Source organism: Rattus norvegicus, chromosome 19, assembly GCF_036323735.1.
Source record: "Rattus norvegicus strain BN/NHsdMcwi chromosome 19, GRCr8, whole genome shotgun sequence".
Classification (NCBI taxonomy): Eukaryota; Metazoa; Chordata; class Mammalia; order Rodentia; family Muridae; genus Rattus; species Rattus norvegicus.
The window spans coordinates 21065567-21079607 of record NC_086037.1 but is presented as its reverse complement, the minus strand read 5'-3'; the positions used below and the strand labels follow the sequence as shown (position 1 = coordinate 21079607).

Genomic DNA, 14041 nt, shown 5'->3' with positions numbered 1-14041 from the left:
AGCCAGAAAGGAAGCCAAAGTGTCTGAGGAGGCCTGCATCAGATTGAGTCTCATGAGGGTCCCACCAATGGCCAAGGCAGGATTTGTTGAAAGCAAGGTTGTGGGTATAATTGTCCTCACCTCGGAAGGGAATAGGTGGCCATGGCTCTCACAGGTACTGAGGGTGCAGGGACAGGAGACCTATGGACTGACCTTACTGCCACAGGGCGGCTGAAGGCTCTTGTTGCCTTCAGTTAGTTGTTGTATTAACCTGGTAGCTTCATTTCTTGAGAAGCTTGGGTGGATGAGGTGTAGAGGAACAAGGTCCAGCTGAGAGGAGGGATCTAGAGTGTACCGTGGTTGGCAAACAGGTTCTGAGATCAGGCCTGTGCACTCAGGCCAGTGTAACGGTTTGTCTTAGCTGCAGGCTCAAGAGGGTTGAACTGACCCAGGATCAAACACCACATGTGCCCTGTGTTTTCCAAGCTTTCTCATGGTTGCAAGCGCTGGGCGATCTCACATGGACTTTTCCATCATTCCCTGAGCTCTAGGTGACTCGGATGGATCATGGAGATATCTCTAAGCCTATGCCAGCACAGCAGTGACATCATGGCAGTGTCCTCCAGGGTTCCAGGACTGGATCTTTTTTTTCTTTCTCTGCTGATATAAGGAATAAGACATCCTATAAAACAAGGCCAAGCTTTCCTAGAGTTGAAGCCCAGAACACACAAGACTCCCCCAGGGATGGACCCATCCAAGAAGGTGTGGGATGTTTTGTGGCTTAGGTTGTTTCACGGTGAGTGAGAAGTGTCTGAGACGCACACGTGTAGCTGCTTGGGAGCTGGGGAGGTCATGGGACACCCTAGATCTGATTCTGCAGATGACTGTGAACATCCATGTGCTGGGATCTGAACTCTGGTCCTCAATCACTGAGCCATCCCACTGGCCCCTGGCTATCCCTTCCTAGAATGTTTCTGTATTTCCTCCTACTTGATGCCTTGATGCTGGCTCCTAGCCCAATGGCCTATATACAAGATGAATTCTATAAATGTCTTATAAACACTAAGTATCCTGTGAAGGGTACTAGTGCCCTGTTCATAACAGGAAGGCTGAGGAATCCAGTCTGCAACAAAGAGAAGGCCGGGTGCTTTTCCTGTCATTCAGCATGAAGGGCCAGTCCTGCTTTTCACTGCAGGGTCCTGGTTATGCAATGGGTTTTCCTGGTGCAGCAGTTGTATCCTATGACACACGATGTGTCTCCTGCAGGAGGAAGAGTGGTCAAGTCACAGTACCTGCAATATGACAATAAAACGAAAAAGGTGATGAAGACCTTGAGTCCCAGAGCCACTGGGAGTGGGTGAGGTGGAGGGCAAGTAGGGAGACAGTGGAATCCTGGAGGACACTGTTGGGGCCTTTACCAGGTGCCTCTGTGACATCCAGACTTGGACACAGGGATAAGTCTGGGTAGTCTAGCATCAGCATATGTCAGTCTCCATGGTCTATGGCCCCTGCACCTCTTCACTGCTCCTCTTGCTTTGGGGACCTCAATTTTGCCAAGCCTTTTCTTCAGGACCATCCCCTGGATCATCCAGGTGGCTCCTAAGAGACAGGCACTGACAGCAGACATTTGGTATGGATCACAGGCGAAATTGTTATGGGGCTTTGTGCCATCCTACCCAGAATGCTGTGAAAGGCCCCACTTTGGTGGTGGTCACTTCTGGAATATCCTGTGTGATAGTTTCAGCTGTGAATAACAAGGCTAGCAGTTTCTACTGCTGTCCACACAGGCCTCCAGCACCCTGAAAGCTGCAGTGCTCACCTAGAAGGGAAGCACATTCAGGACAGGGAGAGCCCTGAGGAGCTCAGTCAGCTCCTGGTCATCCCTGCAGGGACACCTCACCCCTGCAGTGTGGTCATCCCCGCAGTGACACCTCACCACTGCAGTGTGTGGTCATCCCCGAAGTGACACCTCACCCCTGCAGTGTGTGGTCATCCCCGCAGTGACACCTCACCCCTGCAGTGTGTGGTCATCCCCGCAGTGATGCCTCACCCCTGCACTGTGTGGTCATCCCTGCAGTGATGCCTCACCCCTGCACTGTGTGGTCATCCCTGCACTGACGCCTCACCCCTGCAGTTTGTGGTCATCCCCGCAGTGACACCTCACCCCTGCAGTGTGTGATCATCCCTGCAGTGACGCCTCACCCCTGCAGTGTGTGGTCATCCCTGCAGTGACGCCTCACCCCTGCAGTGCGTGGTCATCCCCGCAGTGACACCTCACCCCTGCAATGTGTGGTCATCCCTGCAGTGATGCCTCACCCCTGCAGTGTGTGGTCATCCCCTGAGTGACGCCTCACCCCTGCACTGTGTGGTCACCCCTTTGGTGACAACTCACCCCTGCACTGTGTGGTCACCTCTGCAGTGACACCTCACCCCTGCACTGTGTGGTTATCCCCTGAGTGACGCCTCACCCCTGCACTGTGTGGTCATCCCTGCGGTGACACCTCACCCCTGCAGTGTGTGGTCATTCCTGCAGTGACACCTCACTCCTGCAGTGTGTGGTCATTCCTGCAGTGACACCTCACCCCTGCACTGTGTGGTCATCCCTGCAGTGATGCCTCACCCCTGCAGTGCAGACCTTTGGGCCTGTGGCCTTCAGGTTCCGGATTATCTGTTAAACTCAGTTCATAATCAGAATGTTTTGTGTTCAGCCTCTGCCTGGACTGTACTCCAAGAAGAGTTCAAGGGTTTCTGTGTCAACATCTAGCGATTAAGCCTTAGCAAAAGGATTCCCACATCACCCTGCAGGCAGATTCCCATAGTCATCCCTAGTCCATTTAAGCTGCTGCTGAAGATGCCTTGAAGGCATAGCCACAGCGACCCCGTGTGTTCAGAGGTGATGTTTTCGTTCAGTAACCTGATGCTGAGTCTTCTCCTAACCCAGCAGGCGGTCCCTGCATCAGGCTGGAGTTTTGAGTTTCTGTGTTGTCCTGATACCACCTGCTGTGTTCTCCTGGGGCAGAATGGATCTCAGAAGGTCTGGGCCAGTCTCACTGGTTGAGGATTCTTGCAAGGCCTCATCTCCAATTCCTGAGGGAAGGTGTAGGTTAGGAGAATGCCTGGATTTGAAATTCAGTGTTTTCAGATTTCAGGATTGGATGAGGGGTACTCAGCATGTGCATGTGTCCATGTCTCTGTATGCATGCACATGCAGGCCAGGGATGGACACCAGCAACCTTCCTCAGTCACCCTACGCCTCTCACACAAAGGAGCTCTCACACAGAAGCTGTGGCTCACAGATGAGGCTGGTCAGGCTTAGAGTCCCAGAGATTCTTCTGCTGTGCTTCAAAACTTTGAATGTGTGTGTGTGTGTGTGTGTGTGTGTGTGTGTGTGTGTGTGTGTGTGTGTGTGAGAGAGAGAGAGAGAGAGAGAGAGAGAGAGACACAGAGAGAGAGAGAGACAGAGAGAGAGAGTGAGAGAGAGATTCTACCAGCTTGTACAACCATGCATGCACATATGGATGCCAGAGGGAAATTTCCAGTGTCTTCCTTTTCGAACAGGGTCCTAATCAACTATCAGGTCTCTATATCTTAATATCTCGCAGGGGTCCCAGCGTGAGCATAGCCAGGGCATACACATGCTTGGCTGTCAGGCAGGCAAGAGGCAGAGATCTTGTTCTGTTCTTCATGGTTAATGCTCTTAGTGCCCTTGAGGGCCTGGTGGACACCTGCCTGGAGACGGCTGGATCTGATGCTGGCCTAGACAGCCAGGGCTATTGATGATGGATGCCCAAAGTGGCCCTCATTCTTGGCAAACTTCTCTCCTCTAGTCTAAATGTGCTTGGGTGTTTAATGCAAGGACTGGGTTGTAGATTTCCTCTTCCATCCTGCTGCCTCCTTGTTTTCTCCAGCGGGTCACCTGCCCTAGTGAGGAAAGAGAAGTGTGTGAACCACAGCAACACCCGCCCATGCTTCTGCTTGCTGGTCTGTGGTATCTGTTGATGGAGAACCGTTCCTGTGGCGGTCGGTCCTGTTGCTGTTTGTGAGTTTTGAGGATTTACGTCAGTGTCGTAATGTGCACAGTCATCCTGGGAAACACCACAGGAAGTTGGTCCCCAGGTTTCAGCACACAGAAGCACAGGCCATAAGAGATGCCCAGGTGTTGAAGGAGGTCCAGTAGATGTGCTGTTAGTTTCCTGTGTCTGATGCATGATTGTCCCTTGCTTATTAAAATGTATACACAAAACTCTTTAAGTGTCCCACTGACCTCTGAGAAAGAACATCAATGGGAAGATGGCTTTGAACTCTTAACTCCCTGTTCCTTTCCTCATAACAGGTTTCTGTAGCAACCAAAGGAGAGAAGCCACCTGAGGGAAGGAAGTCCAAGACAGTGCCTAGGAGCAGAAGTAGGGTCTGGCTGTAGAGGGGACAAGTGGCTGGGTATAGGGACTCTAGGATCAGAAAAGAGGCTGTCTGGCATCTCCCACAGCAACGAAGACAGTCACGCATAGTCATGCTCAAAGGCCAGTCTGATCCAGACTGTCCCTCATTTCCCAGGCGATTATAGATGGTGTCAGGTAGCAGTTGAAAACTGGCCATCAGGGCAAGATTCAAGTGTTTATTAAGGTATCATGGCATCAAGGGTTTATGAGGACATAGCCATATGTACACAGAACGACTTGCAGATCCAGAGAGCAAGGAGGGAATAGCCAGGAGCTCCTGCATGCTGCTGCCTTAGGGGTTCTACAGAAATCCAGTGGCACTTGGGAAGTGGAGGCCATATCAATTTGGGATTGTGGCCACATGGGGAGATTGAGGCCAACCATGTGCTGTGGCATCAGAACACTGACCAGCGATGACAAAATGGAACATAAAACACTGGTTGCTCAGCTTTGATACTGCTGACTGCTGGCGTGGCCAGGGGCCATCCGGTTCACCAAAGGCTCAGCCAACAGTTGTCTCTCCACTCAATAAAAGTCAAAGAGTGGCCCAGCTCCAGAACCAAATGTGTGCCCACATTGCAATGGCTCCGGTACTGTTTCACCTCAGCTGCGGAGATCTCAGGATCCTTGAGTGTCCAGCACGCACACACCCGAAAGAGACAGTCTTAGGGGTCTTAGGCAGCACTGAGGGTGGTGAGCCTCTGCCTCACGGCTGAACGGCCCTGACCTTAGCATTGTTTGGGCACAAGAGAGCAAAGTGCTGGGGACAGACAACCTGCAGTCTACCATGCTGGAAGGGCATGACTAACACTGATTGATCACATCCATGTGACTACTGAAGCCAATCTGGCCTACAAGAAGCTAGTTTCTATTCTGTATTTTATCAGATGTGCATAATACATATGGTCATCATTGATATTAGGTGAAAGATCTGCTCTAATATGGACACTAAGTGATGCTGGAGGATGATGCTGACCCACAATGTGCAGTGGGAACACCAGAGCCCTGTAGGGATTCCTGACAACCTAACACGTTGAACACGCACAGCTCAGTAAGTTCCCTGTGAACACACATCTCCTGAGATCTCTCTATTTAATTGGAGGTGATCCTGTCCACCTAATACAGCACCTCATGTGGAATAACAAAAGCTACCTGCAGGAGCTGTGGTGATGACTCACAGGGTAGAGCATCTGCTGCTCTCTCAGAAGAACCACATGGACCCTAACAATTGGGTAAAGTGTGTCAGTGATTACATCACAAAGTGTGTGTCTGAGACACAGCCACATTATCCTCACAAAAGACACTATCACACTGGGTACCCCTTGGTGACTTTGAATTCACTTATTAGCCCAGGATCCATGGAACATGCAGAGATCCATCTGTAGCTGTCAGTTCTAGGTCCACAGGAGGGGACAGAACCATTGATTAAGAATGATGGTCTTAAGAGTCAAGAGATAGAATTCAATTTTTATTCATTACAAATACATTTTTACAACAAAACAAGATTAACATGAATAAATATATTTAAAAATATTTGAAAGTAAAAATAGTAACAAGAACATATAAATATGAAACAACAAAAAGAAAACTTCAATTAAAATCATAACAAAAATATTTCTAAAAGCATATTCTTAACGAACATTTAGAAGCACAGACGTATTGCTGTTTCTCCTCTAGCACACATAATGAAAGGCGGTCCCCCAAGTTGTCTCTCAAGTGCTGTTTTCTGAGAAGAAAGTAAGACCTCAATCAGTCAGGCTGGCTTAGTGGTATATGAATTTAGGGTCTCTAAGAAATGACAAATTAACTCAGAGGATGAATACACATCCAAAAAATGTTGTTACCATTCAGGATGTTGGTCATCACGGACTCCTGAGAAAGCAACTTATTCTTCAGGAAGCTCTCTTACTGGTGTGTGTCCAATTCCAGCTCTCTTGCACTTTCTGAGACCTGGGAGAGGAAGGCAGTTTTTCAGACACTGATTTGGTGGGGAAATGCAAGCCAGCTGTCAGAATGCTGCCTTCTACCACCTCAGTTCTATTGGATAGTCGACATGGACATTTTAAGTGATATCATTGTTGCTAACTCTGTGGGCAGGGCAAAATCTCCAGAGAGCCTCACAGTAAAGTGGGCTGCCAATATGGGACCCAGACTTATACCAGTGCAAACCAAGAACAGGGCAATGGAAGGAACCTCATTGGGTTGCAGGAAGAAAGGAGATGTCCATATGTCACCAAGGTTAAAGCCAATGACAAGTACTAATTTGACATTTGCACTTGGTTCTTATCCCGGAAAGGTGCTTCCTATACAAGAAGTCGCATGACCACAGAGTGTCATTTGTCAAAGAACCAAGAACTTGTTCAAAACTCTACATAGGATCCAATGTATCACATGGATATGCAATAATATGATATGTTATTCATCTGTCACCATTTCTAGACTGCAGCTTCAAAAAGAGCAGCAAAATATGCTTGCACAATAATTCAGTTTCTGAAAAGTGGTTAACTTCCCAGAATACTTGTGCATAGGCAGAGCAATGAACAATTCCATTACATGAGGTGGTTGGCTGGTTGTGAGTGTAAATTAGAAAGGTGGTAAGAGAAGCAAAGATGTATCAAATTGGCAAATTTTATCAGATATTGTTAAGCTAACACATCTGCTCGTCCCTACCTGATAATGCTGGTTCTGGCCGATGATGGTCTTTATCTTTCCTGTTGAAGTCAACCAAATATTTCTGGTTCAGTGCACAATCAAGATGTACCTCCTTGCTCTCCTGCTTCAGTGGGACCAACTTCTTCCTACATGTGTTCTCCATCAGGAGCTGGCTGAGCAGGTTTCTGGAAATACAGTCTGCATAGTAAGATCATGCTGGCCCTTTCTCCCATTCCTACTCCCAAGTCCCACTAACTCTACCAGGTCCCACATACCCATGAAGACTTAATAAAATGCATCTTGATACATATAAGGCTGCTGCACAAACCATAAAGAGTTAATTCGGGGAAGAATAAATTGTTTGATTGGCCTGACACCAATTAGTGTCCACATCTCTGAGAAAGAGCATGGATCTACAACTATCCATGAAAGCCCAATGCATGGGGGCAACATCAATTAGTACTGGGCCAACACCCTCAAAAGAGGTCAGTAGAACCAAGAGAAGGTCATGCTAACCATGTGGTCCACACACTGAGTTTTGTAAAACCTGGTGTGACACCATAGGTCCAGGTCAGCCTAATAACCTTCTGCTGACTTCAATCAGTACTGTTCTCTCTAGAGCCTTCTGAAGATGCCTAGACAATCCTGGGATGAGGAACAGTCTTTTATGGAACTGAAAACTGAGTCCTAATGACCCTGGAACACTGATGTGTAAACAGCACAAGAGATTGAACCAGAGCTGAAGACCGTCCAATCCAGAACAAAGAAAGTCAGAAATGGCCATTCCACAAGTGATAGCCTTTCTGACCAGGACTTACCTAGAGAAGGTAATCTCCTTCTTCAGTTTATGGCTGTTCTCATGGACCTCAGTGTTCTCCATCTCTAAGTTGTGCAGAATTGACATGACCGCCTCCTCCATTCTCTCCAGGTCTTCATAATATGGATTTGGCCTGAAGTGTGGCCTGGCCCCAAATGATAGAATACAATGAACATCGGCATTTAGGAATATATGAACTCAGGGTGGGTCCTATATTACCCCAGGCTGCTGCCTGGATCTTCCAGCACTCAGTCCCCTGCCTAGCAAGTACAGAGACTCACCATAAACTCACTGCAATTACAATCTTGCAAAGCCACCAGCTGTCAAGGGCTTTGCAAATGCACACTGGGAACTCACTCTCCCTGACTTTATCCCTGAATTCTTCATTCAGACCACAAGTTCTGCTTTTAAATAAATGGAAGCAGATGAGTCCATTTTCAATCTCACTCCTCAGGAAGGGTCAGGTTCTGAATCTCCACTATATGGGAGGTGAGGTTTAGCACAGGGTGGTTAGGGAGGCACAGCTTTCTAGAACCCAAAACCTTAATAGGATAAGAAAAAGGTGACCTTGCAGACCCAGGAATGAAACAAGAGCATTTGGAGCGATTCATACCTCTTCTTCATGGATCTCTCCGTCAGAAACCTCAGGCGATCTCTCAGGTCATTTCTCTCCTCGGTAATGAGCTGCAGCTCTTTAATCAGCCTCTCCTTTTCCTTCATGGCCTGATTCTTGCTTAGGTCAGTGTCAGGGGATGATGTTTCTCTCCCAGCGTCTGTAGGTAGAAGAACACAAGTGAACCTGCATGGGGAGAATGCATAGAGTGTTCATAGACCTCAGTGAGGCCTAAACAGGAGAACAAGCCAGGAACCCAGTGTCACTGCTAGGCGATTGGTCTATGCTTAAGAGGCCTCCTCAGTGGATCTCAGTTCTCCCACTACTCTATAGAGACCAAGAGACGTAAGCAGCCAGGTGTTCCCTATGCCAGACATCACGGGCTTACATGTACCATGGAGATGGCTTCTCCAGGATTATTATCAGCTGAACAGGGTACAGCTTGGTTTCAGGACCCTCACTCCTGTGGCTTCAGAACTCAGATGATAAATTCACCATCCACAAAACTTGAGTGATTGGAGACACTCAGATGTCCTACCCTGATACTCTAAGCCAACAACTTTGGATTTAAAACGCATTTCCAGGGAGGATATGTTCAACAGACTTATCAGTGTCCCTATGTGAAATACCAAAAGCCCCAGAAGTGCGAATAGGTTACAGGCTGAATCTTGGTCTACACATTCCAAATAGTTTTGGTATTGTAGAAAAATTTTTGTAACATACAACCTCTAATATATAAAGCAAACAATGACCCTGCCAGTTAGAAGAAATCAGAGAAGGTCTAAGAACATAAGGTTATTTCCTGGAGCACAATCTCTCCCTGTTAGTACTGTCAGATACCCACTGTATTTAAAGAAGCAATGATAGTGATATACATTGCTGCCCTGTCTAAACTCAGAAAAGGTGGACCCTCCATGACTACTGATGGTATTATTATATCAATGTAACAGAACAAATGAACTGAAAAGTAAAGACCAGAAGTTCACAGTATAATAGCATTGGCCTTACCATATCCTCCCAGTGGGGATGGGGAAACTAAAGTTCTGAAATCCTTGACTTTAAGGAATTGTGATATTCGTGGAAATTCAATTCCTTTTCAGATGCTCCAGTTGTTGTGGCCCATTGCTAGAAAGGTCAGCTTAAGCCTGCAGCCACCCTGGCAGGAAGCTCAAAATACACTGCCCAGAACTTACTCCACATTCCCCAGAAGTGCTGTCTTTCTCCATCATTACTTTGAGACGAAAGGCCAGACTCCTTCACTCTAGTCTCTCCACAATCGACGTTCCCCCTCCCAAAACGCTTGCGAAGACAGGAAAACATGTCTTAGCTTGTAACCGCCAGACTCAGACTGAGAGAAACTAGGGCACTGGTTGTCACTACAACACTGGTGACATCACAGAGGATGCCAAGAACTCTCTAGGAGACAATAGAATGTCCAAGAAGGGACAGCAGATGTCATGGGGAGCAGACTTTGCCTCCCTGCTAATGTTCTCCCTGTACTGAGCATAAGCTGAGGTGCCCTTTCCAGGAGACTTTCCTGGGGCAGAGCCACTGAGCATCTCCTGCTTCCAAAGCCAAATTTTCCTCAAGGCTTGATTATAAAAACCTTAGTAATTCCTATGCATCTAAATGAATGTTTCCTGTCAAATCTTGCCCAAAAAATGTCTCATCATAACTCAAATTGTCCACATTCACCAATGTTAGCCATTAAAACTTCCTGAGATTTCACACCAGTTTGAATATGCAGTCAAAAGTTCTCCTGTTTCATTATGTACAGGTGCTTTAAATCACATCAAGAAATAGTCTGCATGGTAGGTTACAACATGGGTGTGTGTTAGGGGAACACTCATGAAGTCATGTGCTTAGCAATCGACAATTGCCAGAAAATTCCTTAGGAGAAAGAGTTGAAGTCTTTAAGGTGCTAGGAAAAGTGTGGAGACCAGTTGGCAGACAAAAGTGCAATATTGGAGCCACCAGTGAAGGGAACCTCATGCTGCTTGTGGGGTTCTGCTCTTTGCACCAATGTCGCCAAAGGAGCACTGCTCACAGGCCTGAGTAAGATATACCATGAGCTTTTATCAGAAAAATAAAATACACAAGAGATATAGAGGGTAGCACAGAAACGTCTAAAATGAGGCTATAAACATCATTAAGTGGATAGAGCAAGGTCCCAGCACCTGTACACTGGGAAATGGCCACCCCACCAAACACAGAAGCATCTATCATAGTAAAAAATGAATACTTTATAGAATGCACCCACTAACACTGATTGATCACATCTGTAGTTCAAATTTTGGGGACAAATTCATGGCCTTAACTATCTTTGTCTCAACTTCTATAGCAAAAAATAAGAAAGAACGAGAAAAGAAAAAGTCAAAACTAAAAGCTCAAGCTTCTCATATGAGGATTGCAGGAAGTGTTATATGGGAGTCAGTTCTGATTAGGCCATTTTAGATAGAACAGTGCATAGTGACCCTTAATGTGATGGGCCCTATATAAGGCTTTTTGCAATATTGGAATTTTAACAAACCTCATCCAGAACGTACGGAAGAGGCAAAGATGTGATCACCATGTCCTTACTCTGTATCAGGTTATTTTTCTGCATCTTGATTGTCAGGCATATAACAGCAACAATCTGAAATAGCTGGTAGACATGGAAAAACATGGCTAAAACTATAGTTGTGGGTTACACACCTCAACTGTGAAAGGCTAACGCTGTCCGCACAGTCCTTCGAGGCCACTCTTATAAGCCTATTTATTACAAAGTGAAAGGAGGTTTATCTGAGCTCAAAGTGATCCTGGCCAGCCAGGTAGAGGGCAACATGTGATACTTGAGACCCTGTTTTAAACCAACACAGAAATCCACATTTCATTCAAAGCATCATCTACGAATTCTCGATATTTACCATTCTCTCCCTACCAGTCGTTCTGTTTGGAATGGTAGAAAACAACTGGAACTGATCTTTCTATTTTAAGGACCTTGATCTCTCTTTTTTTAGGTCCACATTAAGAGTGCATACAAATGGACATCACCATCTGAACATCTTAGTATTATCTACTCTGTATATATAGCATAATACTGCGCCTATGAAAATCTTAAGCTTCCTTGAGTGTAGTTGCCCCATCAAGAAGTGTGAAGTTCTGAGTTCAAACCCCAGTGATGCTTTAAAGGGACTAGAAGAAAGCGATCAGAGATACTCCACTTCTTTGTCCTTAGATTAAATCAAGTTGACACAATGTGAACCTGGTGGGCTATTTAACCATGCATCTTTCTCCCAACCCCACTTCCACGAGTTCAGTCCATGGCAGAATTCATCCCCCACCATCCTAGATATTTCTTTGTATATTTCTACAAGAGCCAGGTTTCTTTTTTTTAATAGAATTAGTTGTAGTCAATCAACTGCTGCCCTATGTGAGAAATGATTAGTATCTATTGCAACTTACCACACTGTATTTGTGTATACAAGTACATTATTGGAAATCCAGCACTACTGAGGGATTGGAAACCAGTGCTGTGGCCTGGCCTTTCTGTGCCTCTTCCTGGCTCACAGGCAGCAGGGGGCAGACCTTGAGTTCCTCTTCAGGGACAGAGTGATGTTGAATGGGCACTGAGCAGGCAGAGAAACAAAGCTGAGGCAGCTCCTTTCAGTTATCAAACACATCATCTCCTTCCCATCTTAAGGGCTACTGCTGAGGTCTTGCCCCCGTACCTACCTTAATAGCAGCGAATTTTTTACACAGCAGCCAGCTCTTTCCTATTGTTCTGTAATACGCCTCCACATCATGGATGCCAAGAAAAACACTAACAAAGAACAAAAAACTCTGACGTTGAACTGTGTGGTGCTGGTCACATACCCTGTTATGTTCTGTATGTTATGAGGTTTGTTAATCTTAACAAGTTCCCCAAGTGTATTCTTCACATAGGACCCAATAGATTCAAGGAAAATTGGAACAATTATGTGTAAAATGGCCTGAGTCAGGGCCCATAGACCGAAGCATTTCCAACACTTGTGCATGAGCCCATGTGGATTTTGCAATGAGCAGGGCCTAGCAATGTCCAGTACACAGTTGTGAGCTGTTGCTCTGGTTGAACTGTATTGGTGTGTGCATTAATAAACTACACCTATTTAAATGAATTCAGTGTTCCTGTGGTTTGAATCCAGACCCCTTGACACCAGATCTTCCCTTCTGCAGCACTTGGGAAAAAGGCTAAGTTTAGGAAAGGTGACGTCTTGTCATAAGTTATGTGACAAGAGGGATGGTGAATGATCCCTTGAGATAAGAATCAAGGTTTCCTCTGTGGTATTTAGGTCTATACTGGCCCTGTGCAACAGCTTCAAGAACCCATTTGTGATTTTCCTTGGGATTCCCGTGATGATGCACTCAGACAGGATTGGAAACAACCAAAACGGTGGTCAGACTTGATTTATAAAATGTAGGTAACATTGCAAACTTATGTTGTAGGATATTTGATCATATTGTCATCCCCAATATTGTGTTATTTACTTAGAAAAATACCTTCTGGCTGTGTAGTTCAGCACTAGCACCAATATTTAACCCTAGAGCTATTTTTGTTTGTTTGTTTGTTTGTTTTTTGTTTTTGTTTTTGGATGAACAAGTACTTTCCTATTTTGTGGCCCAGCCCTATCTCTTACTTCTTTGCACAGTCATAGAGAGCCCTCAAATATATACTCAACAAAGCCAGGGGAGTGTATAAAAGGGCCTAAGGCAATACCACATAATGACATTGAAAGTGGGCTCTCTTCTTCATGCACGCCTCCAGCTCTCCTGACATCTACAGGAATTATAACTCCTAATGCAGTGTAAATAATGTCTGCGCTATTGCTGAAGGAATCATGAGAATAACAACTCTAAACATCCCACCATGGATAGAATTTGTGTAAAGAGGCAACTGGCAGCCAATGAGAGGGCTCTACAGTTAAAGGGGCTTGCTGTCAAGTCTGATGAGCTTGACTCAATCCCCAGGACCCACGTGGTAAAAAGGAGAGAAACAAGGGCCAAGCTGTCCTCTGGCTTCCACTCATGTGCTTACATGTATGTGAGTATATATGTATATGTCTGTATGTACGTGTGGATATGAATGTGTGTATGCATGTATGTGTATACGTGTATATGTATATGTGTGTATATGTCTGTCTATATGTGTGTATAGGTGTATTTGTATGTGTGTATATGTATTGTATGTGTGTGTATGTATGTATGTATATGTGTATGTGTGTATGCATGTATGTGTGTATGTGTGTGTATGTGTGTATGCATGTAGGTGTGTATATATGTGTGTGTGAGCATGAATGTGTATAGTCATGTATATGCATGTGTTTTCATGTACATGTATTCTTGTATATGTACAAATGTATGTGTGTATATGTATGTATGGACACACAAAAACACAAAATGTTAAAACATAAAAAGCTCCTTGGAGTATTCACCGTGCCTGGATAAGTGGTGACCATGTGGGGGAAACACAGGTCCATGTAAGCACACCTGTTCACATGTGCTGAGCAATGCCCAGCCTGGTCT

The 14041-nt window shown here is 45.7% G+C and overlaps 1 protein-coding gene across 1 annotated transcript; it reads right to left on the bottom strand.

Annotated features, from left to right (window-relative positions):
- Positions 1-5973: 5973 nt before the first annotated feature.
- Positions 5974-9881, bottom strand: LOC134483232 (disks large homolog 5-like). Its single transcript, XM_063278512.1, has 6 exons — positions 9694-9881; positions 8501-8660; positions 7889-8032; positions 7089-7255; positions 6263-6368; positions 5974-6144 (listed from the first exon to the last, which is right to left on the bottom strand). Exons 1-5 carry the CDS (start codon positions 9818-9820, stop codon positions 6304-6306), a joined length of 663 nt encoding a protein of 220 aa, XP_063134582.1. The 5' UTR covers positions 9821-9881; the 3' UTR covers positions 5974-6144; positions 6263-6303.
- Between the last annotated feature and the right edge of the window lie 4160 nt (positions 9882-14041).